This window comes from Electrona antarctica (genome assembly GCF_951216825.1).
Source record: "Electrona antarctica genome assembly, chromosome: 7".
Classification (NCBI taxonomy): domain Eukaryota; kingdom Metazoa; phylum Chordata; class Actinopteri; order Myctophiformes; family Myctophidae; genus Electrona; species Electrona antarctica.
In genome coordinates this window covers 18,470,883-18,498,506 of record NC_136812.1, presented here as the reverse complement: position 1 = coordinate 18,498,506, position 27,624 = coordinate 18,470,883, and the positions used below count along the sequence as shown (strand labels likewise).

The following is a 27,624-nucleotide window of genomic DNA, read 5'->3' as shown; positions in this document are numbered from 1 at the left end:
TCAAATCATGAATGCAGTGTGCAATTTACATGAATGTTTTTACATAATTTCCTACTAGGCTGAGGAATAAATCCCATGCACCCTTTTCACATTGGCCTGTTATAGCACATTTTTGGAACAAAATGCCTCAAATCATCCAATTCCATCAAAGGCGTAAGAAGAAATGGCACCATATTCACATTGGCCTATTATAGCGCCACCTTCTTTCGTGCATCATCCTCAAATGTCCAACTCAGTATCGAGAAGCCACGCCCTTATCTCTGGTCCCATGTGGAAGAGGCCGGCCTCCGAAGGTGGTCTGTAGTGTACAGGGGGCAGGTGTTATTTATGTGTTCGGCAGACTATTCAGGCTCGCCACACTCGCATGCTGCACCGTCTGTCAAGACCCACTTCTTCATTGCTGATTTGAAGCAGCCGACTCCAGTGTGCAGGCGGTTCAGTAGGGTGACAGGGTCCATTGCCAGCGTGGTAGGTGGGAGGGCCCAGCAGACTCCCACTCCTGCTTCCAGGATGCCGGAAGCCATGCACTGGTGGATAAGTCCACCGGAATGGAATGTAGCATCTCTTGTGCCGCCTTGTTGTAAGGGTGGCGGGACTTGAGTCTGTTTGCAGGCTCTATTTCCACTGTAGTGTTGTGCAGGATATGCCAGTCGTGTATCCTGGCTTTCCTTGCTAAGGGCTCCTACACAGTATTCAGCTGCAGAGAAGACCTGGGCTTGGGTGGAAATCCGCAATGTGTTGGCGGAAGCTCCCCAGGTTGTACCAGCAAGGTGTTGGATAAGTGAGACCCTTGATGTGACCTTGGCCCTCACGTCTTCAAGGTGTTGGTTGAATGACAGAGTTCTATTCAAGCGCACCCCAAGGTATTTTGGGGCTTGTTGGAACTCAAGGCCCTTGTTGTCAACGAACACATTGATTTCCCTTTTAGCCTCTCTGTTGTTGAGGTGGTATGCCGCAGACACTGTCTTGCCTGTGCTGAGCTGCAGGCGCCACCTACGGAGGTAGGAAGCTAAGATGTCCATGTCCTGGTTAAGACCATCTTCCAGGACCAGGTCGGTTGTCGTAGCATGATGGCCAGGTCATCTGCGTACCCATACTTCCTTGATGTTATCTCTGGAAGGTCGTAGATAAACAACATTGGGGAAAGGACAGAGCCCTGGGGAATGCCATTCCTCAATCTTCTCTGGACCATCGCTGGTCCACAGGATGAAGCTGCGGTTTGACAGCATCTCCATGATGAAGTTCACCATATGGCGATCTGGAATCCTCAGAAGCTTGAGATGGAGTCTGCGGTGCCAGGCGGTGTCATACGCGGCTGTGGATCATCCTCAGGAGGCCACAATAACCTGACCTGGCCTGGTGGAGACCAGCGCCCCAGGGGCACTTTTTCTAGTTTTTATAATGTTCCAGTTCCAATTTTGTCTGCTCATTTCTTTGTGTCAACACTTTACAATTCCACTTGTTTAATCTGTATACTGACGTTCTCTATCCTGATTTTAATAAAATTGGTATCCCGACCTGAAAATACATTTTCTGTTCAATAAAAAGCTGGAGAGACTCCTGTTACTGAACAAACAATATAAATAGGCTATAGCAATGAGTACAATCACAAAATAGAGCTTTACAGACACTTATTTTAAGGAAAATATTTTACACTACCTTTAACAATTTACTGCTTAGGCAACATTGCCGCAACAAATCCCCATAACTGACTGATTTAATTATTCATTGATGGTTGACTCACTGGTTGTTGAGGCAAGTGCGGTCCGGTCGGACGTTGACGTTGACGGCTCAAAACGCAACTTCGATCTAAGATAAATACTGTCCCTTCCAGGACCCCGTAGTTCGCCAGCGTACAGTCAGTTACCAAGGTTTTATCGGTGGTGTCACAAAAAAACAATACGTATTCTTAACTGGCTGGCTACAGTGAAGTCACTTCGACACATGTTTAGTTGAAAACAGACATGTTTATCTAGTAATAATGTCCGCCTTGTCAGGGGACAGCGAAGACACGCCTGGTGCGTACAAGAAAATACAGGCTACATTCACTTCCGATTGTTGTGACGTACAGTGACGTATCCTTGGTAGGTGTATTGTGTGGGGTAGCCCCGTTCCCCAGCCTCACCAGTGTCTACTAGCTAGTAAAGATGGCTGAAGCACCTCCATGGCCCAGCCGGTTCTTCTGTCACAGATGTTCAGCAGAGATTAGTCCTCGTCTCCCCGTAAGTAGCACAAGACCATTGTACGAAAGGAGACCATTGTAGTGTTGTAGCGAACTGTTAGCCAGCTTATGTTAACTAGGTCCTATTTATCGATCCAGTCTATTCTATCGTGGCTTGGGTGCTAACGCTACCTAGTTAGCTAGCTAACTAGCTCAGTGTTTAGAAGCTGTCTGCCCAGGCTCTTGACCCTTGTCTAATGCATCTTAATGTCAGTGTTACACTGGCATAGTGTTGATATTACAGTTACCTGTAGGGTTGTGAACTGAATACCGTGGCTTTTGTTAAATTTGTGAAACATATGGCATGATTTGCTACATTTTCTGTAGTAGTTTCAATGCCTACTGTAGGTTCTGTACTGAATGAGCCTGCAGCAACAATACCACTGTGCATTCTTCCTTGCTTTGCTATTCAGCAAGCATTAACGTGCCAGTCCTAGGCTAGAATGATCTCTGTCACTCTGTGCGAACAGTAAAGATTTCCAGCTCACAATGAAAACGAATGTGAATCAGCCATAGTTTCCCCCACTTTGCCAGTAATGACGCAGCGACTTCCTGATTTTAGCCAGCAAATACTGGTATATCGTCATTACAATATTTATGGCCCTGATTACTCCAGTGCAATTAATTCAAGCGTATTCTTGGAACTGGCTTCCTAAAGTTATTTGGATATTGTGCATCATTGGCCAACAATATTTGGGAAATTATGGAACAGGTGGTATTATTGTCAATATTAAATATTTAGCTTAAGTCTAATGTGTTGGATGGGGGGGTGTTCTGTTTACAGGACTACACTTGTCCAAGATGTGAGTCAGGATTCATTGAAGAACTGCTGGAGGAGCGAAGGTGTGTTTTTCTGAAGCCTAGTCATATATGAACAAGTTTTTCTCCATGTGTAGTTACTGTATACATACATACACTGCATACATTACAATACAATTTCGCTGTGAAGTCTTTCAATTAAATGTCTCAAGAGTAACGAAATGACATGACTTTAAGTTAAATTAGTCTTTGACAATCTACTCTGGCATCCCTATTTTAGGCTGAAATTCTCAGAAATAGCCTAGGTCTATATGCTTTATATCCTATTGTATATAATCTGTAGTATGGTGGTGGTGTGTGTAAAAAATATCAGATCTACAAGCGCTCAATGCTTTGTGAGTTTCGCTATTTTTGGTTTGTGTGACACCGCCGTGACTTATTATAGATCAGAACTTTGTTAACTGTTACAAACTGTATTTGTCTCTTGTTTAGTGCTGACAATGGCTCCATGTCCAGCATCTCCAGTGGAGACCAGAACCAGCAGCTTTTTGAGGTTTCCAAACTCATTATTAACTGACATCTTTCAATCACATATCTCCCTGCATCTATCCTGCTGAACAGGACGTGTGATTAGAATTTCCCTCATTACATTTCTATTTTGCATTCACATTTCAGCCGAGCAGTGTATATTATTTTTTGTTTAACGCAGAGGCGTATCTACAATAAGGCGAGGGCAGGCGGCCGCCTGTCCAAATCCATTTCTGGCCTGGCCAAAATCCATACAATGAGAAAAAAGAGGACAAAACAAGACATGAGAACTATTAAAATGGACAGCTGATTGGCCGTTGCGGTAGGGCGCGACCCTCAATCACCCATTGGAATGTAAATGCATGCCTTTCAGCCTTTGTATCCCACTCGTCTGGCAGGTATATCTCTGCCAGACGAGTATATTGTCGTCTTGGGGAGATGACAATTAACATATGCCTGGCCAAGTTCTGACCTTTGTGTGGCAGAAGTTAGCTTGGCTTAGTCACAGATTAATATACTATATAAGCAATATAATGGTTATACTGCACTAAGCTCTCTAATTGTGTGACAAAGACATTTATGAATGATTGTATTATCTTGGTAAACAAACACAAAGCATGTTTATCATATCTTCTCGAAGACTTCCATGGGCGTGACCTATGACCTGATATTGACATATGCTGTAGCTTTAGCCATCTGTTCATTGTAGACTGGATAAAATGTTCTACTGTTTTATACCATATCAGTTACAACATCCTTCTTTGATGTCTTCATCTTTTTGTATCTCAGAATGTAGACCACCAGCACTTGTTTACATTCCCCTCGGGCTATGGCCAGTTTGCCCTCGGCGTCTTTGATGACGGCCTCGACTTCGGAGCTGGCATGGGGACAGAGGACAACCGTGACGCTGAAAACAGGCGGGAAAGGGAGATGGCATCACGGCAGCGATATGGCGCCAGGCAGCCCAGGGGTCGTCATGGTGCCAGGCGGCAGCCAGGGAGGCATGAGGGAGTGCCCACTTTAGAGGGGTAAGGAGCATGTACTCAAGTGCAATTTTGACTAAGGTACACTTTTCTATTTTTTACTACAATACCTACTCTACTACATCAAATATCTTTTACTACACTACCATTATTTGAAAACTTTAACTCATTCAGGATGGGAATCCCTTTTTGGTGTTTTAAGCATTATGCTATACTTTAGCTATTTTTGAAAAATTGTGAAAATGTGGCGCAAATCTTTGAATATATATTCTTTCGGAGCGAACGTTTTTAACTCAAATCTTTGCTTCTGGGGGGTTCCTGGAACAACATATTTTCAGATGGGGGTCTGTGGCCAATTTACATATAGTAAAGTCCTTGACATAAATCTTTGGTTTATGATAACTTGTGAAACGAGACATTCTGCATAATGAGTACTTTTATTTTTGGTACTTAAAGTATATTTTGATGCTAATACTTATGGACTTACCGGTACTTGTAACAGTGTTTCTAGTATTGATACTTTTACTTAAGTATACAATTTGAGTATTATTTTGTTCAAGTTACCCCCCACCTTATCTTTGGGGCAAAGATAAGGCTCTGCTCTAAAACGGTCCCTCTCCTTCTTAATCATTGCTGTATATCTTTCTCTTACATAGAATTATCCAGCAACTAGTGAATGGAATCATTGCACCTACTGCAATGCCCAATATTGGTGTTGGACCCTGGTGAGTAGCTGGAAGAGAAACAAGAAGTAGATGAAGAAATAGATTCTATTTATATGACAAATGGTGTGCATTTTCTGTCTGCTTCTGTTCTGATAAGATATGTTTTCAAAAGGGGAGTTCTTCACTCAAACCCTATGGATTATGCTTGGGGTGCTAACGGATTAGATGCAATTATAACACAGGTATGTTTATTTCCAAATTGAATACCCTGCTCATATACAGAATAATTTTGCTTTAATCATTTAGATTGATATATTTTAGCAATTGTGGCAGAATATTTATGGCTATCCACATGTAAATCATAAAAATATCAATGTTTTTGGTTTTGCCTCCACTAGTTATTAAACCAGTTTGAGAACACAGGGCCACCACCTGCTGACAGAGATAAAATAAAAAGCCTGCCTACAGTACAAATCACAGAAGAACATGTTGGTAAGTATTGTAATTTTGAACATTATGGTTAGTTCATTGGTTTTGGTTATTTTTACAAACTGCAAATGGGAAGAGTAAAGAATATTCCCTTTATCTATTGGAAGTATGGTTTGTTCAGGACTATTATCGCATAGCCAGACAACTATTCCACAATCTCTGAATGCTATGTACTGTATATAGAGTCTGGAACTGGAACTACACCGCCTGAAATCCGAACATGGAAGCTGGCATCCGTTTGTCATTTCTGTTCATATTAGGATAAATTTGCGTGACTGTAAAGACGAAACAGAAGTGGGGAGGAGGCGTCGCATCCGTTTTATCACTTGCGCATGATCAGAGCTTCGATGCTCCAGACTGTATGACGGAAGTATTTGAAAATTGTGAGAGGCAACAGTCTGGCCACGCAAGTTCATAGCCATAGTCAAACTAGGCCTATTGTCACCGAAGGGCCCAGGCAGAGGGGTAAAAATGCACCTTTAAATCAGAGATCGGCCGATATTTTAAGTATTGCGGGCTAAGGATGCCATATAATTTTTTTTTTTTAAATCGCACGTTCTTTTAAAATTTCTGAAATTCTTGTTTGTTTTCAAATGGATAATTATGCTGATGTGCACTAGCAATGAAATCAGATGTCTTTCAGGGTACAGAATTATCTACATTAATTATGGATATTGGAATCTTTGAGCCTATAATGTTCTCCAAAATATGTTATGTTTATTCAACTTTCAGCATGATGACAGGTTTAAAAAGACAGGTGCCATTAAAAACACTGAATTATTTTGCCGTCCAGTGATCTCTTTCCTGAGGTGAGGTAGCCAGTTCCTGAAGTTAGATTGGAACAGCTTCCTGGTGAAGTCAAGGCATAGGTGGGTGCACCTCTCTGATAGGGTGCACAATGTGAGGGTGCGGAGAGCTCCTGTGTATCCGAGTACCTCCGGCCAAGAATGATTCTGCAAGCCCGTTTTTGGACTCTTTCCAGACTTTTAGTCTGGCTGGCAGCAGTCAAGGAACTGTGCCAGACTGGGACTGCATATTCCAGCATCGGGTGGCGGGTGCACGTAGCCTGTGTAGATTGAAACCAATTCAGGGTCTTGGACCCCAAGTTTCTTCAGGCTGAGGTCAACATAGACTCCTGGCTGTCCCATTTCAAGTTAGCTTGAATGGTGACCCCCAGAACCTTTACTGAGTCACACACTTCTAGTATGTTTTGGTCAATGGAGAGTGTTGGGAGGGCCGGTTTCTGTCTCATGCCAGTGACATGTATGACTTTGCATTTTCTTGGATTCAGTTTCATTTTGTGCACGTTTACCCAGATGTCCAGACCATTCAGGGTCTGTTGGAGGGTGCAGGGAATCTTGGGCTTCCACGAATGTGCCATGGTCATATCATCCACATATTATCACTGGACCTATACACAAAGTCCATTAAACTGACTAGATTGTGTGTTGTGAAACGGTTCCGTCGGCTGCCAAACTACAGGTTTGGCGTGATGTCGTTAAGAATCCAGTTCCCAGCAAAATGTTCACATATTTTTGAGAGTTGAGCTGTTAATGAGATCGGTCTCAATTCATCTATGTTGCATGGGGACGATTTTGGTATAGGGACAACAGTAGCCTCTTTCCATTGTCTCGGAACGACCCCTTCATCAAATGAAATGTCTGGGCCAGGGGATTTATGACAGTTGATGGAGGACAGTTTATTATAAACTTCCCACACTGGTATAGTGGGCAATGGGAGGGATGGCAGGAAGGATGGTAAAGCTGATCGTTCTAGGGGCTCAAATGACTGGGACACCGTAACAAACTTTGCATTAATTGCGTTGGCAATTGTCAAAGTCATGGGGGTCAATTCCTGGAACATCAATTTGGGCCTCCTTTTTAGGAGTTTTGCTGCACATCGATCTAATATTGTTGTGCCAAACTCTCTTCCGTGCCATCCACTTGTAGAAGTGCTTTTTTGCTGCATATATTTCCTTTTGGGCCTTATTTTTGTTGAACCTAGCCAAAGCACATGATTTTCCACATTTGAAAGCCTTTTGTCTCTGGTGAATGAGGTGCTTGATTTTGGGAGTGATCCATGGTTTGTCTGATGGATAGATTTTCACTATCTATTTCAGGCAAGATAGTATTATACAAAGCATTTGTCTTTTCACTGGTGCTGGTTGCTTCAGTCACCTGCCATGGATGGGTGGTGATCCACCCAACCAAACTCACTCAGACCAGGCTCCCTTATAGGTTGTACTACCCGTTTAATGCACTGGGGGGGGCATGATTGTGCTTTAGGCCTCCAGAGAACACATTTGTGGTCACTTGAGGTAACAGCAGGGAGAATATTGGGCCTCAAATACATTGGTTTCATATTAGTGATAATCTTGTCAAGGATGGCTTTGCCTCTGGTATTATTCTCAACCACCTGGCAAAGTTTATTATCCAGACAGATGTCACGGATGTCAAGGCGGTTAAGATCTCCAAGAATTACAAGTCCAATGTCTGGGTACTTAGTACGAAGCAAATCAGCTGAGGCTATTAGATGATCAATACGTTCATCATGGTGTGGTGATTTAGGTGGTGAATCCACCACACACACAGCAATAGCAGATATGTTCCGTGGGAGTCTGTGAGGCCTCACTTTCACCCAAAGACATTCATGTTGACTAGATGTTGTGGAACATTAATGCAGGTTAGGGGCCGGGGGGTATGATGGGACACAATCTCTGATGTACAATGCAATACCACCACCACGGTGGGTGCTGCGATTTGAATCGGTATCAGCCTTGGGGGAAAAAAATAACGTTTTGGACCACCTCAAACATTTCCGATGAAAATATATACAGTATGTATGTAGGTTCACTGCAGGTTATCCTCACGCATGGATCTGTGGTGGCTATTCTTTCAGCAAAACTGGTTTAGCAAAGTTCAAATGGATGTATTCCCTAAGACATTTGCTTTCACACACAAAAAAAACAATCTGTATAGTGCGATCTATTCATTTAATCCAACCCTGGTCCTATTGAAGTTTGTGACTGAGTTTGTTAGCTTCTCCATGCAACACAATTTGCATTGTAACATAATTTGTGCTTTTCAGGCTCAGGTCTTGAATGTCCAGTGTGTAAAGAAGATTACAGCGTTGGAGAAAATGTCAGGCAGCTGCCATGCAATCACATGTTTCACAATGACTGCATAGTTCCCTGGCTGGAACAGGTAAACTTGGCTATCTATTGTTCATTTCAGCTTGATATTCTACTTAAATACTATATACTTCATTGGATGACAAATAGTGAGTGAAAATAGCGGGATGATTTTTATTTTATTTTTGCTTTTAATGACTTACGTGTCCAATATAGGGACACCAGTGTTAATGTGGTTCATTACAAAGACAAAAAATGTAATAGAAGTAGGTAGAATTAAAGACAATCGGAGCTTTATATTTGTTTAACTGCTCTGTTCCCCCCCACCCACAGCATGACACGTGTCCAGTGTGCAGGAAAAGCTTGAGTGGGCAGAACACGGCATTGAACCCTCCAGATCTTTCGGGAATGAACTATACCTCTTCCTCTTCATCCACTCCGCCATCTTCAAGTTCCACTAGCAATGAGAACTCTGCAGATAACTCATAAAAGAAAACGGCAAAACAAAACAAAACAAAAAAACCATTCCCTGCATCTCACCCCATGAGCTTTCTATCGCTCCCGGGCTACCAATGAATCATCGTGGTGGCCTCCAGCCTCTCCATAGGGTTGGGGAGCTGCAAGCAACTGTTCCCTCACCATGAGTGCTCAGGCCAGATTCAGGAGTGAAGTGATTATTATGTAAGATCCATGTGTTTCTGCCCCTCCTGTAGCTTCCTTAAGCCATTGGGAATCTGGTTCGCGGGATGGATGGGGATCCTGAATGGGTCCTCCTGTTTGGGAGGATATGAAGAGAGAAGGATGGGAAGTTTGGAACCTCAGGATGTCCTGATTGTCTGAATCACCTCGCACAATAACAGAAAATCAAGGAATCAAAAGGTGGAAGATGTGATGACGTGATGTAGTAGTTGCTTCTTTTTTTTTCTTTCTTTTTTTTTCTCCGATGTTATATGATTTCAAATGAAACACTTTGGCTAGTGAAGATTATATGTATATAAACAGCAAACTTCTCTGTTAGCTCAACTCTTGAGTGTACCATTTTTACAATTTTACTCTTGAGTTAAATTTACTGAAGTTTATACAAGTAGCACCTAAATTACAGATAAAAAATGACTGACAGTGCACTGGCTAAGTGTATATTTCAGTCTTGGGTTTGGATGGATATGACATTTGAAGCATTTTGCTCTCCAACCTGAATTAAAATAGTTCTATATTATGTATGCATTTTATTGTTTTGCACTTGGTATGAGAAAACAATGCAGTGATCTTGAGCTATTTGGATAAGGTATTAGATACTCATGGTAATTACTTATAAAGGGATTTTCAATATATTTTGTCCACTAGCTTTTCATATTGTACAGGATCACAATGTTTCAGTGCAATTGGCTTTTTAACTTTTACATTAATGAAAAGTCCCCACCTACACAAAAAAAAGAAAGTTGCCAATTTGCAGTCAGTTTATGTAAAGAAAGACCTTCGTACAATGAACTGATGTTAAAATAAAAATATTTGGGTGGTACCACTCAATATACAGTCGTTCTCATGGGTTTTAACTTTTAGTTAAACAGCAAACAAATGGATTGGGGGGGAGGGCGGGGTATTAGTATTGTAACAGCAAAATGCAGTTTGAATTTAAGTTGAATGTTTGAACTTTAATTGTGCACTGCAGAGTATGTATATATTGAGTCGATTTGGAAGTCAACTTGTGAATGAAGAACTTTACTAAAATACTCTTCAATCTGATTTACCAGTAGTATTTGTATAGCAGATGTCTGCCAGTTCAAACTCTTGTATGCGTGGTGGTGCGATGGTCTATATCAGACACTAGGTGGTGTGTGATGGTGAAGTCGGAGCTTTACTATTGTCTTTTATGATAAATCATCTATGGTTTTGCAATGTAGTTCATACTAGGCTACTGTAAGTCTCAGTTGCATGTTTGGAATCCTGTTAATAACCATGGCTGTGCGATGCTAATTAATATCAATACAATGCACAAAGCTGTTTTGCCTTACAAGTGACTTCAGAGCAACTAGATTTCCGGCTTACACGGTCCTTTTAGAAACATTGGTGCACTTCTTAGTATCAACGTTCTGATTTAGTAACCCAGCTCCCCATAACTCTTCAATTTAGATTTACTTACTTAGTAATTCTTCACTTTTACTTAATTCTTCACCTACTTAGTCATTTTGTGAATCAATCATCCTTAAGGCTTTCAACGTTATCTTCTGTTTGCCTGAAAAATTTACACTGGGATTGAATTGATTGAAATTTTAACAGTTTGCAGAAAGGGTACAGTTCAATGATACATACTGTGATGTCAAACACCTGATGTAGGGTAGTTTTTACTGTGGGAGGCTGGGAGCTGAGCCCTTAAATGACCCTTATTCCCTTTGTATATTTAATACAAAATACAAAGGTATGGGCCAGGGCCTCCATATTGTTATTCATTGAGGTTTTTGAATCTGCTTCCTATGTTAATCTGCGTCCTGCAGTGTATTTCCTCCACTTTGTGCTTGTGTTTATTGCTCCAACATACAAAATTGTAAAGAAAGGTGTTTGATCTTGCTATTTTGACTCGAGAATCTTTCAAACATCCGGCTAAAGAAAATGTAAGTTCTTAGTTTGAACATGATTTATATTTGTATTCATGAACAATTGCATCATTGCTACAATAGCTGTTCTTAAGCCATGTGTGTGTCTTGCATAAGTTGCATGCATGCATTGTTCAATGTGAGGGCCAGGCTAGCCCTGGAGCGACTGTATCCATCCAATAGCCTGGAGGAGTGGCATAGTGCTGCCGTTGATGAATGGTTAGTTGGTTGTCGGTGAAACAAATGTCATGTTTACTAAAAATATAGCTGTGCTGTGGGGGTTGCACCCCCTGAGCCTACATCATTCATGTGTTTTTCAAAATTACAAACATGTTTGTTGAATGTCATAATGGATTTAACAGAACCTTAAAAGAGAAGTGATTTACAGAAATGTTGACAGCAGCTGTCAGCCTGTCAACCAGCCTAGCCAATCAACAGTCTGGTGGAAGAAAGTAGACTACTCACAATGTTTACTTAAGTAAAATGATCAATACTGTCTGCAATGTAAATACTCTGTTACAATTAAAAGTTCAGAATTCAAAATATACTTGAGCAAAAGCACAACACGGTACCAAAGGTAGAACGTATACTCAATATGCAGAACGTTTTCAAATGTATTAAAAATCTTTTGAAAATAGCAGATCTACAAGCTAGATCGGCTATTTTCAAATGGCCTAAAGTGGTTAATGTATTGTTTTGTAATAATCAATCTAAGTAAATAGTAAAAAATAACATTTTCAAATAATTGTAGTGGAGTAAAAGTACATTTGCCTCTGAAAAGTAGGCTACTGCACATTGGAAATACTAGTACTTAAAGTAGTAGTAGTACACTAAGTACAGTAGTTATTGTGCAAATAAGTGTCACTGTGTTGCCGTCCCTCCGGACTATGGGACCGACAGAAAGTGGCCACGCCCCAAATACATAACGCTGGCTGCACGCACGGTGTACGTGCTAGTTCACATGATGCGCGTGACGGGTGGTGTCGTGAGCTCGAGCTGAATTCTAGAGGGCGGACACGGAGCGGCTCTGCGGTGTGAGGAGAGGAGCTCGACGAATTTATTAGTTATTTTCAGTTACATAAAATAACGATTATTTTGTAGCTGTCGTAGAAAAGGTATTTCGTCATGAAGCTACTATGGGGAATCGCCGCACTGGTCTTGTGCGCTTGGCGAGCCAACGCGCAGACAGGTAAGAATTATGATGTTAGTTAGCCATGTTTTTTTTTTAGGATACAGTACAGACTACAGACGCTACATTTAGTATGTTTGTGACCTCCTTTTTCACATTGTAGGCCTACAGAATCGATACAGTTCAAGTTCCAAATGCCGTGAGCACATATAAGGCGCTAAACCAGCTAATTTGTATCCGCTAAAACGCATAATAACCCTTAATTTCCCGTAAAACTGGCCTAGTTAGCCGTTAGCCATTTACAGCATTTGACAGTCTTCGCCCATCTCCAACGGTCACCGATTTATTGACCGATCTTTGAAATTCCTATGTAGTTTGTTTTTTTTATCCAAGAAGAGACTGACAAATGGAGATGCCAATCACTCATTTGTTGGAGATCAGATGTTTGATTCAAAATGCGTAATGTTGGAAATGGATGTTGTTTACTGGCCATATTCGTTTGCGACGCAGAGATGTTGCTACTAGTGGTTATAAGCATGGTTATAACTGTTATAACAAATAAATACACCTAAAGGGCTTCCTCAGTTGACATTAAACACTCAGTTGACATTAAACACAGATTTATGTATCGGGTTTATTGCCGTCTGCGACTGATTGGGCTTGTAAACTACGACAATGTGGGTCAGTTTGCTGCACTTTTAACTTAAGTTAAATATTAATTTCCAGCACACCATCCATTATTAACCGAGTCGTGTCTCGTGGTGCTAAATCATTATTAGGCCTAACATTTTTGTGCGAGTCATTATTATTTGTCTTGCCTGATGTCTAATAGTGTCATCATTCTGTGACATCTGTTGCCTCAATCCATTGTGTGACAATGCCCCGTTTAGGTAAGGTCTGAAGAATGATGGGATTTAGTGAAGTTTGTGGCTCAGGTATGACTGGTATCATGCCCTGCTTGGTATAGATATTCAGGGTTTTTCCTGCTGAACACGTTTTCATATAAACAAAGTACAAACAACTCCCATTTTGTCACACTCGCACAGGCTTGCTTTGTTTCTAGAAAGGACATAGGTAGGTGCCCGGCAGTTCAGATTACCTTAATCTCATTATATTGCTCCCAGTTAAAACCACTCTCTTTCCTATTTAAGAATGTGCTGTGCTGTGCTGACGTTCTGAACCAGCGTTTAAGAAATTATGGCAGCCCACATACCGGTAGTAAGCCTACACAACAGTCATTTACAAACGGTCATTGTTTCTGTATAGATGCATGTTCAGAATGATCTCAGGAATTTTAATTGGTTCTGTATGCACCATTGTGCAATTGAGATTTCAAAGTATAATGGCTAAATGCACAAGGTTAACTTCAGTCTTATTTTCCATTAGCCTTAGCAAATTTGGAATATTTGAATAGACTTGGGAAGCAGGACTTCTACCTCCAGTCCCCACTCTGTCTGCCTGTCTACACTAAAGTATATATAATGCCAAAAAATATTTGAGTTGACCTAAATAACAGTGCACAATTTCCCCTTTGGCATTTTGATCCTAAGCAGTACTAGATTAACAAGCACTTGTGGAGACAGTGGGTATTAACATCAGTCACATGCCTTTTAGTCTGCCCGCCCGGTCTCTATTGCCTCGGCAACGCAGAATGAATTCTGCAGAGGGCAAGTATGTGAATGGTAATGGCTTTGAAGACCACATTTAGTTCCAACTTAATTTTCAGATCCACTCAACCACAACTGCTGCTTTTGAAAGTGCTATATAAAATTATGACAATTGTACAGTGAGAGAAATACATAGTCTTCATGGTCCACAGTGCACTGCTGCAAGTGGTATGTGGGTCACTGGGTCCCTACTGTTTTGGACCCTCTCCTTTTTAGGTAGTGGCAGCTACAGATCAGGAGTAAAATTAGATTTTCCTGGAGTTCCAACTTTGCTTCTCTAACAGCTTTGGTCTGAAAAGTGGATTATTGTAAAAGAAACGGGAAGAAAAGCAAGGTAAGGCCTAGATGTCTTCTGGTTGAACAAGGTTAATTCAGTGCAGTTTGAAGGTTCAACAAGTATTGAAATGGACCCAGAAGATATGGTTTTATACTTTGTGTAGCCTTTATCTTTTTACAGTGGTGTGTGAATTCCTTTGCAATTGAGCCAACGTTGGTTACAATGAACAAACTATTTTGACCAAGATTAAGCTTTTATTGCTAAACTTGGGCTCTATTTGCCAACGTCTGTTATATTGTTCTTAATATTGATTGTGCAATGTGCATTGGCATTGCCCTCCATGGTGGCCTACTGTTAATTCTAAGCTACATTTTGTTTCTACACAGTTAAAACCTAGTTGTTGGTAAGAATGGTAGCATAGGTCAGTATAAGCTTGCAAAGAAAGGATGTGAACTTTGTCCTCCCCAAAATCAGTAGTTCATTAACCATTCATTTATGGCAATATTATTTTATACTGCTAGAAACGAACTTTTAATGATAAAATTACATATTCACATAATGTAATGTTATGCTTTTAGTATTGGTATTGTTTATTTGTATGACTCTAGAAGGGGTCTGGACAGAACCTACAGTATATATTACTTATTTACTTTCCATGCAGCATTTACTCCAAAGGTGACCTTTTGTAATGGCCATGAGGCCATTACACAAAAAAGGTCACATGATATTTTGAGACAGAGGCTCATGTGCTCAAAAACAAGTTCTCTGCTCTGACTCTCTGACTTTCTCATACAAATGTATCACTTCACTTCCTCATTTTAGACAAAGAAAGCATCTAAACTAAATGTACAATGAGTAGCTAGAAAATGAATGAACAAGGGTGTGCCTGTTTTTACTGAAGGCCAAAACAATATTTAGTCCCTGAAGGATTCTGCCCCTCCTAATAGGCGGCACCTGACATAATAACAGTGATCCATGGGATCCATGATCCTATGGTGGATTCTTTTTCTTGACTTTGCAGGACAGTCGGGGTCCAGTATTTGTTCTATGTTGGTTTAGGATAGTTTGACAATGGCTGGGGAGGAAACTACAGGGTAGCCAGGTCAGCATGATTTGTCCTGTAGTGTTGAGAACCTTGTTCTTCTCTGTATTTATTTATATTAATCCTCTGCAGAAAGCCATAAAAGAGAGAGAGTGGGTATTGCCCTAGAATCTAGGGCAGAGATACTAACTGTTCTTGGTTAACACAACGTCTAACGGAGAAAAGGCCATTAGTCTAAAATGCCATGTTCAGGACTCATGGCCTAATCTTTGAACATTTTCATTTCAGTATCACCTGCTTTGCCTTTTAATGTGCTACACACTTTTCTAATTCCGATGTTAGCTCATTGGATTTTTTTTTATGTATTTCATGTCACATTCACCATCTCAATGGGTTAGAGTACCATGAATAATCCAAAGTATTACTTAAAATAATTGGGTCAAATATGTTGCCCTAATCCATGCCTGTTCTACATACATACTCATTTGTTATATCATTTGTGTTCTATTAACTTGTTTCCTTTTTTCCTTTTCTTTGTCTTTTTATTTGCTTGCCATCCATCACCTCATTGTTGTGGTGGAAATAACCGCATTAAATCAACTGACATGCACTAAACACATCATGTTCAAATTCATATACATTCATGTTTCAAAATCATTCTTTACAATCAATCGGAAATTTCCCTATTATGCTGGTCCTGAACACACCACTCAGCTGGCTTTATAAAGTCCCCACGTTCCGAGATTAAGTGGGTTGATGACCGTGTAGAGCTGCATTGTGAAGCGATAGGGACTCCCCTTCCTGAGGTGCAGTGGTGGTTTATAGTGGGTGAAGAGCACAATGAAACCTTCACCCACCTCTTTGATGGGGCACAAGATGACAGGGTGCGAATCAATGCCACATACATTGCACATGCCACTAGTACTATCTGCCTCACTAACCTCACTCTCAACGACACTGGCACATATGAGTGTCGTGCATCCAACGACCCTGACCGCAATGAACTGATGAAGACGCCCAAAATCAAGTGGATCCGGTCACAAGCAAACATTATTGTGATCGAACGTGAGTGGTAGAGGAAGCAGTAGGAGACTCCAGTCAAAGCCCCTTTGGTTGTTGATTCTCTGTCCCAATAGTGAAGTTTCTGGAAGTCTGGTTACTATTTCCCCCGCACTCCCATGTCCAATCCTCTGCCCTCTCCACCCTGCCTCACCCAGTATATCCTGTCCCCCAACTCTCACAAGAACTCCAAGTAGGGAGCAGACCTGGTCATGGTTTGTGGCTGGACCTGCCCCTAGACCTGTTTTACCTGAAAAACTATCCGATGCCTTTTTGTCATGTAAAGACTATGTACAGTCATTAATATTTAAGATGCATTTGGATATAATACTGGGTCTTAAGGACAAACCTGTGTGTGTGTGTGTGTGTGTGTGTGTGTGTGTGTGTGTGTGTGTGTGTGTGTGTGTGTGTGTGTGTGTGTGTGTGTGTGTGTGTGTGTGTGTGTGTGTGTGTGTGTGTGTGTGTGTGTGTGTGTGTGTGTGTGTGTGTGTGTGTGTGTGTGTGTGTGTGTGTGTGTGTGTGTGTGTGTGTGTGTGTGTGTGTGTGTGTGTTTTCTGTAAAAATATAATAGGTTACTAATATAATACTGTGTTAGACTTTTCCTTTGGCTAATATCTTACTAAATTGTGTACAGAAGATGGCAACTCATTTGTAATGGATTACCAGCCATGGGGCATCTTAGTGCCTTGAGGTCCAGTATTATAATTTTTACAGTTAGTTAGTCTCATCGTCTGGACCAAACAAAACCAGCCCTTTAATTATTCTGATTCACTTAAATCATTTTTCACTGGCAGATATGTGCCGATCTATACTTTACCATTTCCTATCTGGTTGCTTCCCTTCTGCATGTGCTTGTATTGTAAGATCCTTTCCCCATGACTTCACTGTAGTAGACAATAGTATCTAAATTCCTTCCCAGCATGATCCAATTCCTCCTCATCTTCTGCTGTCTGTAGAGATAGAACCCCATTTCAGCCCCCATTGATATATCTGAGCATCTGTGTTCTCTTAGTTTGATACTTTGTAAGGAGACTTATTCTCTTCCTGTGACGTGGTAAGTTCCAGGAATTGTCAAGGTGTTAGTTGAAAATGGTGTATCCATTAGTGTGATTTTCTTTTTTTAATATATATATTTTTAGCATGGATATGTAACAAATTGTGACTTGTCCTTTTGAACCTTGTAAATTGGATCGAGTCCAGTTGACGGGTGTAAGCAACAGCTGATTTCTCTTTGACTTTAAGTCCTTATTCATAGATGCTCTATCAGTTTAGATGTATCGGTGTGTGGTGAACACTGCAAAGATGATACAGTTTAGAGAAATGTAAATTTGTTGAGAAAAAATTAACAATTGCGTTTCCCCTCCCCACACTATGTAGAGCCGACCATCATTGCCGATCCAGTTGAAGTGGCCAACCAGACCTCTGCTGTGCTCAGCTGCAATATCACTGTCACTGAGCCCCAGTCCATCAAGGGCTCCCATTGGCTGTACAACGGCAAAGTTGTTGACAATTCCGCATCCACTGACGACTCTCCATTCACAACTCTCACGTAAGTAGTGAGATATAGCCCTTATGCCGTGCCAAGCCATACAGTATGCCTTGGCAGTTACTTTAATGTGAAAAATGTAGCTGTTTCACTTGTAGTAATACATCAGATATTTATTGCATGGCTCAATATATTACTCAATATAGACGATTGTTGCATTCACCTGGATTTACATTTCTCACTGTTTCACTCCCTCTTGCTTCTCCTTTCACTCTTGGGCCTCACTCACACGGTCGCAACAGATTGCTGTATGCTTGTTGTATACAAAGGGTGTGACACAGCTTGCCCCAATGCATTTCCAATGGGAGTCACATGGTCTGACACAACACTTGTGTTGTATGAGGGGCGCAGTCGAAACACAGCCGAAAGCCATACAACAGCTTGTAGTCCAAAATGTGGACTACAAACCATGTGACTTCCATTGGAAATGCATTGGGGCGGCCATGACACGCACAACATTCATGCATCAATGTTTTAAAGGTCTGAGTGAGGCCTTGTGCTCTTCCTTTCTTGCTCTGCTACACTTGCTGTCTGTCCCTTGTCCCCCTCCACTTGGCTGCCTCCATTAGAAAGCAGTGCTGGAGGCTCCACTCAGGCATTCACTGCTGTTGATTAGCAAAGAGATGGACTGTGCAGACGCCAGACGGTAGCCCTGACAGCAGGGATAAGTGCCTCTAGCCCCCTTTTTGAAACCAGCTCCTCGCCACTCACCCTACACACTTCCACTTGGTTTGAGCATAGATATATAAATAATAGAGACAGCTACGGATGGGAGGGGAATTCCGGTGCCGTCTCTATTGTTTATATATCTATGCTCAAACCGAGTGGAAGTGTGTAGGGCGAGTGGCGAGGAGCTAGTTTCAAAAAGGTCCTAGTAGTCCGCTCACTTGCTCTGACCCTAATTCCCCATCAGAAAGAGCATGCAGGGCTGTGTGGAGGAAGCAGCGGCAAACAAAAATGTTACTGTTATTACCACTGGCAACTTTAATTGTTTGCTGCATGGACAGGCAGCTTTATCCCCTCCCTACTCTTTTGCATAATCAGGCTTCTGTTGATATGCTGCCTATTTTTAGATAGTGACTGTACTACCGGTATGTACTTAGAAATCACTAGGGAATAATGTGTTTGGAGTTTATTTATAGATATTTCAAAATGTTTTTTAGAAAAAGGATGGTATGCTCATGATATTTTTGGAGCAAGATGTATTGCATGGAAAAACACTTAAAAGTTTAACATTTTTATTACTATAGCTTGAAGAAGATCACCACCAGTTCTGGCGGAAAGTATGAATGTGTGTTTGAGACCAGTGGTAACCCTGTTGCGAGGACAATCGAAGTCAAAAGTAAGTAATCCTATATACCGTTTATACTTTGTGTGTATTGAACACCTACGACACACTGCCAAACCGACTGATCTGATCCTCCCTTAACTCATTTAGGAATGAGGCCGACGCCTTCTAAATCTTTACGTTTTCTGAAAAACTTCAAATATTTATACAAAAATTACAAAAATGTTATGTTGCTATACTGTATTCTTACATAGCAACAAGAACCCCAAAAGGGGTCCTGCCCTGAAGGGTAAAAACAACAAAAGGGGATCCTGTCCTGAATGGGGGTTTAAGCCAATTTGAAGGACTTGTATATATGCGCATATGAATATGTTGTCTCTAATATTAATAAAAGCAATTTCTTCCTGTAGCGTCCCCCCATGTTCAGGCCTACAAACATGCTGAGCATGGCAATGAGAACGACAGGGCTGTGTTGGTCTGCGTTAGCCATGGGTACCCACTGCCAACTGACTGGAGCTGGTTCAAATTGGAGACGGATGAGAGCCAGCTGGTATGCTGTTTTCAAGCCCACAATATTGATATTAAGTTTTACTTATTTTATTTTGGCCATTCCGTTCCAGCCCAAAAGCTGCACAGCTCGGGTATTTAATTGAATGTGATCGTTTTTCACTCTGATCCTTGAAAAGATCATACATTTCACAGCTTTGCAACACTGTTTAAATGTGTCATTTGTCACTAAACTGTGTTCACAACCCCTAGGCTATCACCAATGGCACCACTCCAGACAAATATGAGATCAAGAGCACCCCTAATAGGACAACTCTGATGATCATGGACCTGGACATCGAAAGTGACTTGGGCGACTACATCTGTTTAGGAATGAATGAGATTGGCGTCAACACCGACAGGATCCATCTGCGCGTCCGCAGCCGCCTGGCCGCCCTCTGGCCCTTCCTTGGCATTGTGGCTGAGGTCATCATCCTGGTCACCATCATCTTCATATATGAGAAGAGGAGAAAGCCTGATGAGGTCAACGATGGTACGTAGAGTCACCTCCACTAGATTATAACAGCCCTCAGATATTTCAATTATTTTTCAAAATACTTTTGTCCGCAGTTGCTGGTAGATTCCATGCATACATGCCCGTCGGGGAAAAACCCATAAACAATGACCATTAATGTAAAAAAATAATCACACTTGTGTGAAGTGAAGGGCACAAGATGTATTTATATTGGCCACATGGCATCTTATGTCGTCATTCAGTGCCATAAACAAACATTAAACTCCACAGACGTGGCTGCCATACAACTTAATCTTCAAAAGCCACATATTGGAGGGGCTCAAAGGATTTATTTTAAACGCATGTCTGTCACACCATTATGCTCAGTGTTTCCCCATTAGGATGAAGTTCTAGCTGCAGTGGTGGGCAATGTTTGCGATCAGTATATTTATACACAGCAATGAGTATGGGAATTGTCTGTCTAATTTACTTATGAGAGTTAATAAAAGTAGAATCAATAAAACAATTATTGATAGTTATTCATTGGTCCGAAACAAAACCTTTGTTGTGGCAATAACAGTGGATGTGGGCCTACGGTGGTGAGTTTTGATTAGTCAAATAATGGTATGAATTGCTCAAGTATCCTACCCTTTTCATTACATTTAGCTTCTTCTTACTACTTTATGAAAAATTGTGTGTGTGTCACTGACTTGATCGGTCAACACCAGGGGTGTAACAATATGCTTCGACAAATCAATTTTAATTTCAAGAATCGAAGTATATCGAAACATTGACTTTGTATCGTATCGTTTTGCAATTCAAATAATTGGTATCGAATCATTTTGCAATGCAAATAATCAATACTAAGTAGTGTGCATTGTATTTAGCAATTTTAAGAAGAAAAAAACGGGTTTAATTACTTTTCCATTCAATATCGCTACACTTGGTCTATCTATAAATGTGTGCATTCTGTGTTCATGTCAAGGTACAGGTTTGTCTATATGTAATCAAATCTAATGTCCATGTATTTGCCAGAGAATCACTGTTTACTTATTTATGTCCATATTCATACATTTTCCGCTCTATGCACTGCACTATACACATTTAATTTCTTTGAATAGTTACTGTATCGATTTTAAATCATTGTATCGTATTGCCATAGTGAACCAATATCGCCCCTTGTATCGTATCGTGATACATATTGTATCGCTGTCAAAATGTCAATGTTACTGTTGCGTGCTGAAAACAGCCATCGTGATGTGACTCATTGTGAGCCTGTAGATCTTCTATTTTTGACAATGTCTTATGACAAAGTATAAATCAGTCTTACTGTTAAATATGAGGAGGCTAAGCCTACAAGTAACACATCAATCCTCTATTTAAATTACAATGCTTAATGTCCAAATGTTTGCTAAAGACTGTCAGACAGCATCAACATGTCTTCAGTGGTGATTCTTGAGTGCCCTCCTGTGGCAGGTGGTAGCGTTGATTGGCAAAGGCGTGGCATTTAGATGGATGCCATATAGCATATACTGTAGCTGCATGTTTTCAATGCTGCTTTTTGTTGTTTATTTTATAACTGAATATTTTAAAACATTTGATAGTTGATTTACTTTTTATAGGCATTGCTTTATTATAGTAGTAGATTGAAGCTCTATGAAAGGCATTTGTGAGAGAAATTATTATTTTTTATTATTTACACTTTTACCTCTCTGTTCGCTGCTGCTTTTGTGTTTTTGGTAAGTGATCAAAACTGCATGTCAGACTGCAGTGGTTGAGCTGAAATGACCGCTAGGGGGGAGCTATGGGATTCTGAATGCACTGCTTTCATAGTTAGTCACTACTTCCCAGAGAAATGGGTGACGACTTGGTCACTCTTTCACTGGCCTTGCAAACTGACTGACAAACTAAAATTAATCCTACAAGCTTATTGGTTTTCAAAATGACAAACGTTTATGCTTTTTGCTGGAGCCAATGAAAGAGCGTGTTAATGAGATAACGAATGTTATGTTTGAAGTGATGGAAAGTGTAAAATGTAAGAGTTGGGAGGTGCTAGCATTCTGTCCGCAACTCCGCATGCCTTTGCATCTTGTACTTTATGCATGATACTGAAAAGGTGGCCTTACACTAGCTGATTTTTTTTCAATCTGAAATCTGATTGCACCACACACTACAGGATAATCGGAGTGGGGCAGAGCAAATATCAAACATTCTTGGTTCTTGTTGATCGGGCCGATCCCGATCGCGCTTTGAGCGGCCCCGAGCAGATCGATTGAGTCGGGCACCCCCCGAATGTCAAAAAATGCCCGATTATCGGCTAGTGTAAGGCCACCTTAAGTTATATCAGTTTTAATGAAAGATTAAAAATTAAAAGAAAGGGATATCATTTATCATCAGCTATAGAAAGATAGATAATTTTTTTGCACTAAAACAAGTTTTTATGTAAAAGGTTAAAGCTCTATATTCTGATAGTAATCTTTGCTGTGTATAGTTATCACTCTAGCCCTTAAATGAAATACATGAACAAACATTATTGCACTTATTGCTATCAGAAAATATAGCTATTTTCACCATGCAAACATGAATGCGTTTCTGTTAGCTGCATTTGTTTTTGGCGTCAGCTGTTTTTAACTGACTGACACAATGTTCCATGCTCTCTCGTCATTTGAATGCCTGTATTGCATGAATACGGTGGTGATGGGCACTGCTAACACAGGTCAAGTGAAGAATTTAGTATTTTCAGTTATTCTACAAATTCATTATATAAAAATGGCTAACTATCCATCTTTGGTCAGACACACCTCATACAAATTATAATAAATAAATAAAAACATTAAAAAAATGGCAGAGTTCAACATTATTGGCATTACATTTCTATGAATGCAATGTGTGAGCAAGCATTCTTTCTGAGTTCATGTTAGGGTTTTCATTGTATTGTTGTAATAATGTTGCAGAAGAGGTCATACATTGATAACATTTGCTACCATTGTTCATGGCGAGCAAGCGTTTCTCTCGCCAAACTTTGACAAACAAGTCGGACCACATCTCTGTTTATTCTGTTATTGACTCTTCTTTTCTGTCTGCCCATGCGACTTTTCAGATGACGACTCAGGAGCTGCTCCTCTGTAAGTACAGTCCTTCTGCTCAGACATTACCTTGACTCATATTTCAAATGGCACGTTTGGTTTCTTTTATAATGGACTTTGCATGAAAATGTGTTTTCAGGAAGAGCAATGCAACAAACAGCAAGGACACGAATGTGAGACAAAGGAACTCTAAAGACTAACTGAAGATGAAGGAGGTCTGTATGATGTTTTGGCAAGTTGTTCTGTAAATTTTTTCTGATGGTTTAAACCAGAGGTTTTCAACTGATTGTGAACCAGGGACCACCCTGACCTGACTAAGAATCAACCTGGGGACCACTGTTGTGTTGGGTGGGGATATGGGCTAAGACTTTTATCTTTTTTTGGTAACCCTTGCATCTAATGATGTCCGATATTTACCAAAATTCAACTAATTGTCTGGTAACATAGATATAGATATAACATATAACATATCACATAGATGTTGGCCTATTTGACAATGCAGAAGCGTCATTGCCTTGGTGCCTATAACATTATACACACACACTAGGGCATTAAGCAACTAGTCGACTAGTAAATCCACAAGTCTACCTTGTTGGTACTAGTTGACTAGTTGATTTTGTAGGCCTCAAGATCAGGTAGATTATAGTTATAGTCACTAATGTACACAGTTTTTAAATGTACAAATATTTATTTCCAAACCCCCTACACAATAGGTAGTTAAACAACTAGTCGACTAGTAAACTAGGCAACTAGTCAACTAGTAAAAATCACTAGAAGTGAATGCCCTAACACACACACCTGCCATCTGCAGTTACCTTATGTTACTTAATGTCTATCCACCAGAGGGTGTCAGAGTTCACTTGTAAAACAAAAATCAACAATCAACGTTTATTAGTCTCGCTTTGCCCCTGGATAATTTTCGGTGCTCAAGTACTCCAGTCTGGCTCGCGAGACTAACTGTTTTAGTACCCGGAAATATCATCACATAGACAATATTTCTCAAAACGGGCTGCCTCAGGCATACGGGATGCTTGCCTTGAGGAAATAATAATAGATAATGAGCATAGATTTTGAAAAACTTCTGCAGATATTTCCATGTTATTTAGAAATGTTACGCATTGTTTTTGTAAACACTCGGGTGGACAGATATTTCATGTGATTAAAATGTACTTGCATAAGCTCTAACAACTACAGTACAAACTATTTAATTTTTTGTTACAATCCATCATTAAAAAAGGTTCCTCTTCTCACTTGTTACCTCCCTCCCTGTTTTCCTAGATGGACATCCTGATGTCTACAGTCCAGGACTTCAGGAGCATTTGGCTGTTGTGTGGCACATACTATAGTGCACCTTGCATTTTTTAAATAACTTCTTTTGTGCTTGAGTGTTACCGTTTTGAGAAATGGACTGATTTCCTCTTGCTTTTGTTTTCTTCTATATTCCTATCCATATTGTGCAGCCAGGGGGAGGGGGGTGTGTATCTGAACTTGAGGTCATGGGGCAAATATTGCATGCGTTCTATTGCTGTCCTAGCAAATGTATTTGTCCATTGTGAAACCATTTTACTGTTCATGTGTGGAATGCTCTATTGATGTTTTTCCCCCCTCGTGTGCTAATGCTTCCTAAATCGTAATTTTCAATCTCTGCTATAATATTTGTGAGCTGTGAGTGGCCAATATTAAAACAGCACGAGTCCTATTTAAAAGGATCTGAAATATTTTTGTATCCAGGTAAATCACTGCCATTTTTTCCAGCAATGACCAAGTGTCTTGGTTTCAAATGTGTGCCCTGAATTGACAACGTCACGCACGCAAACCACCTTGGGCAGTCCTGTATTTTGCCTTAACAAATACCCACCAACCCTCTGGAATGCCACACAGATGGTAACATCTGCCATGTTTTCTGCTGTAAGAAATGCACTGTTCCTGTAGTGGGAAGACGAGCAAAGCGACCCTTTTAATTCACTCTTGGCTGTCATTTCCTAATGAAGTATACTGTAGTTTCAAATGACCACTGCGTCTGTTGCCATAGTCACAGCTACATAAAGATCCTGGATTATGGACCAAGTGTAGGAGTTGTCAAATGTGTTGCTTCTGATTGCTAAATAATAGTAGAACTCTGATGTTCAGATCTAAAATCCATACTATTTGATGATAAATCTGATAAATATTTGTGTATAAACATCTCTCTTCTCTTTGTAGACAATTCAGAAGCCATGTTCCATTTACCTGATTAGTATTGTAACTGGATGTGTTCTATTTCAGAGTTAATAAATTATTACGAGAATATAAAGCTAGTAAAAATTGTTTGAAGTTTTTTTTTTTTGCATAGTAAATAACCAAGCAAGTAGTTTGAACACTGTCAACTTGTACCAACTTGCACAATCTGAATAAAATTATTTGATTTAAAGAATGTTGTCTTTCCTTAAAACAGGGTTTTTTTTCAACTGATTGTGAACGAGGGACCACCATACTGACTTAAATTCAACCTGGGGACCACTGTTGTGTTGGGTGGGGATATGGGCTAAGATTAGTGCTTTTGTAACACTTTCTATGCATCCCATGTGTATACATCCCACTGTTTCTCAACCAATGGTCCTAATAATGACTCAACCAGACAATCCGGTGCAGAGATTCTAACTCCATTTTTCTGTTGAATTTCTTGACTTCCAACATGTCAGTAAATGGTAACATGGACGGTCATCATAGGCCATGTCATTCACTTCACGGTTTCTCAACCAGTGGAAAGACATTTATTTTTAAATCAACAATTTAACAAATCCTACATTACTAAATGCATCGGGGTCAGGGACCACATTACCTAACGCAATACCTTCATGGACCACCTTGCTTTATAAAATTGCAGCTTATTCTCATGAAGATTTACACTCACTAGATTGTTTTATTTAGGCTATTTATGCAAATTGTCCACATTTGTTGTTTTAATTAAATATTTAAAGATATTTGTGTTAAAGAAAATTAAAGCAGCACTGTAACTTTCCTCTTATACCTCTTGAACCCGGTTTCCTGCTCAAGTGCTAAAAGTTGTACCATTGAGCTACTAGAGAGGGCCTGCTTGCTCAGGGGATGAATTTAATCTTGACCATCAGGTCAGAATTAGAACATGTGATGAGACGTGACCTTTGACGCGGCTGTGGCTCAGGAGGTAGAGCAGGTCGTCCAATGATCCCTGGGTTGGCGGTTCGAATCCCGGCTCTTCCTGTCCACATGTCAAAGTGTCCTTGGGCAAGACACTGAACCCTACATTGCCTCCAATGCATGAGTTGGTCATGTGAGCTTGCCACTATAGTCCGGCAGCCGACAGGCTTTTGTTTAAAGTGGGAAAATTGGTATATAGTCTTTTTTATTGGCCTAAAATATTGTCTATATACATACATTCATGAATCCACTTGCTGACCGGCTGTTAGTATTGGGCAAATATCTTTTTTTTCCTATGGCAGGCAAAATTGTCAAAAATGTAAAACTTTCCTTATGCTTTAAGTAGCATGTGACATGTCAAACTAGGGGGTTTTCATGATTCTGAATCCATTCCAAGCATTTGTTTTGAACAAAAAACACTCCTTGGGCTAAAAACAACCATAGACGTCATGACAAATGTGACACATTTTGGGCAAGTGGCTATGGCTGTTTTTAGCCCAAGGAGTGCATTTTGTGCAAAACTAATGCTTGGAATGGATTCAGAATCATGAAAACCCCCTAGTTTGACTTTGACATGTGCCATAGGATGTTAATGGTAGGGCCACAAGAAACCCCTATAAAGAAATTGCCCAATACTAACGGCCGGTCAGCAAGTGGATTCATGAATATATGTATATATTATATAGACAATATTTTAGGCCAATAAAAAAGACTATATACCAAATTTCCCACCTGTCCACCTCGACTGCCGGACTACTATTGGTGTGTGAATGTGGGAAGTGAGGACGCTGCCGTCGACTGTTCGCCGCTTCACCTCCCAATGTATGAATGAATGAACCATTGCAAAGCGCTTTGAGAACTTAATTGGAAAAGCGCTATGCAATTAATTTGACACAATCTAAACTGGAAGAGCAGGAATACAAAGTACAACCACCCCAATTGTAGGAGTTATATTGTATTAAAATACTCTACCATACAGATTGGACAATGTAACTCGGTCAGCGA

The 27,624-nt window shown here is 40.4% G+C and overlaps 2 protein-coding genes across 2 annotated transcripts; both read left to right on the top strand.

Annotated features, from left to right (window-relative positions):
* Positions 1-1,837: 1,837 nt before the first annotated feature.
* On the top strand, positions 1,838-11,628 carry rnf126 (ring finger protein 126). The gene is made up of 9 exons (XM_079506933.1): positions 1,838-2,222; positions 3,006-3,064; positions 3,473-3,533; positions 4,298-4,536; positions 5,148-5,216; positions 5,329-5,398; positions 5,555-5,648; positions 8,733-8,848; positions 9,109-11,628. The coding sequence occupies exons 1-9, from the start codon at positions 2,148-2,150 to the stop codon at positions 9,262-9,264; spliced, it is 939 nt and encodes a 312-aa protein (XP_079363059.1). The 5' UTR covers positions 1,838-2,147; the 3' UTR covers positions 9,265-11,628.
* A 689-nt stretch (positions 11,629-12,317) lies between these two features.
* On the top strand, positions 12,318-25,873 carry bsg (basigin). Its single transcript, XM_079505304.1, has 8 exons — positions 12,318-12,555; positions 17,918-18,089; positions 19,337-19,428; positions 19,785-19,924; positions 20,134-20,413; positions 23,475-23,499; positions 23,600-23,675; positions 24,739-25,873. Exons 1-7 carry the CDS (start codon positions 12,492-12,494, stop codon positions 23,658-23,660), a joined length of 834 nt encoding a protein of 277 aa, XP_079361430.1. The 5' UTR covers positions 12,318-12,491; the 3' UTR covers positions 23,661-23,675; positions 24,739-25,873.
* Positions 25,874-27,624: the final 1,751 nt, after the last annotated feature.

Excerpts from the sequence above, each read along its gene's own strand:
- rnf126 (XM_079506933.1), top strand. The coding sequence starts at position 2,148 with ATGGCTGAAGCACCTCCATGGCCCAGCCGGTTCTTCTGTCACAGATGT. Across the intron at positions 2,223-3,005 it reads AGATTAGTCCTCGTCTCCCC|GACTACACTTGTCCAAGATG; the intron begins GTAAGTAGCACA and ends TTCTGTTTACAG. Across the intron at positions 3,534-4,297 it reads AGAACCAGCAGCTTTTTGAG|AATGTAGACCACCAGCACTT; the intron begins GTTTCCAAACTC and ends TTTGTATCTCAG.
- bsg (XM_079505304.1), top strand. The coding sequence starts at position 12,492 with ATGAAGCTACTATGGGGAATCGCCGCACTGGTCTTGTGCGCTTGGCGA. Across the intron at positions 19,429-19,784 it reads GAGGACAATCGAAGTCAAAA|CGTCCCCCCATGTTCAGGCC; the intron begins GTAAGTAATCCT and ends TTCTTCCTGTAG. Across the intron at positions 19,925-20,133 it reads AGACGGATGAGAGCCAGCTG|GCTATCACCAATGGCACCAC; the intron begins GTATGCTGTTTT and ends CACAACCCCTAG.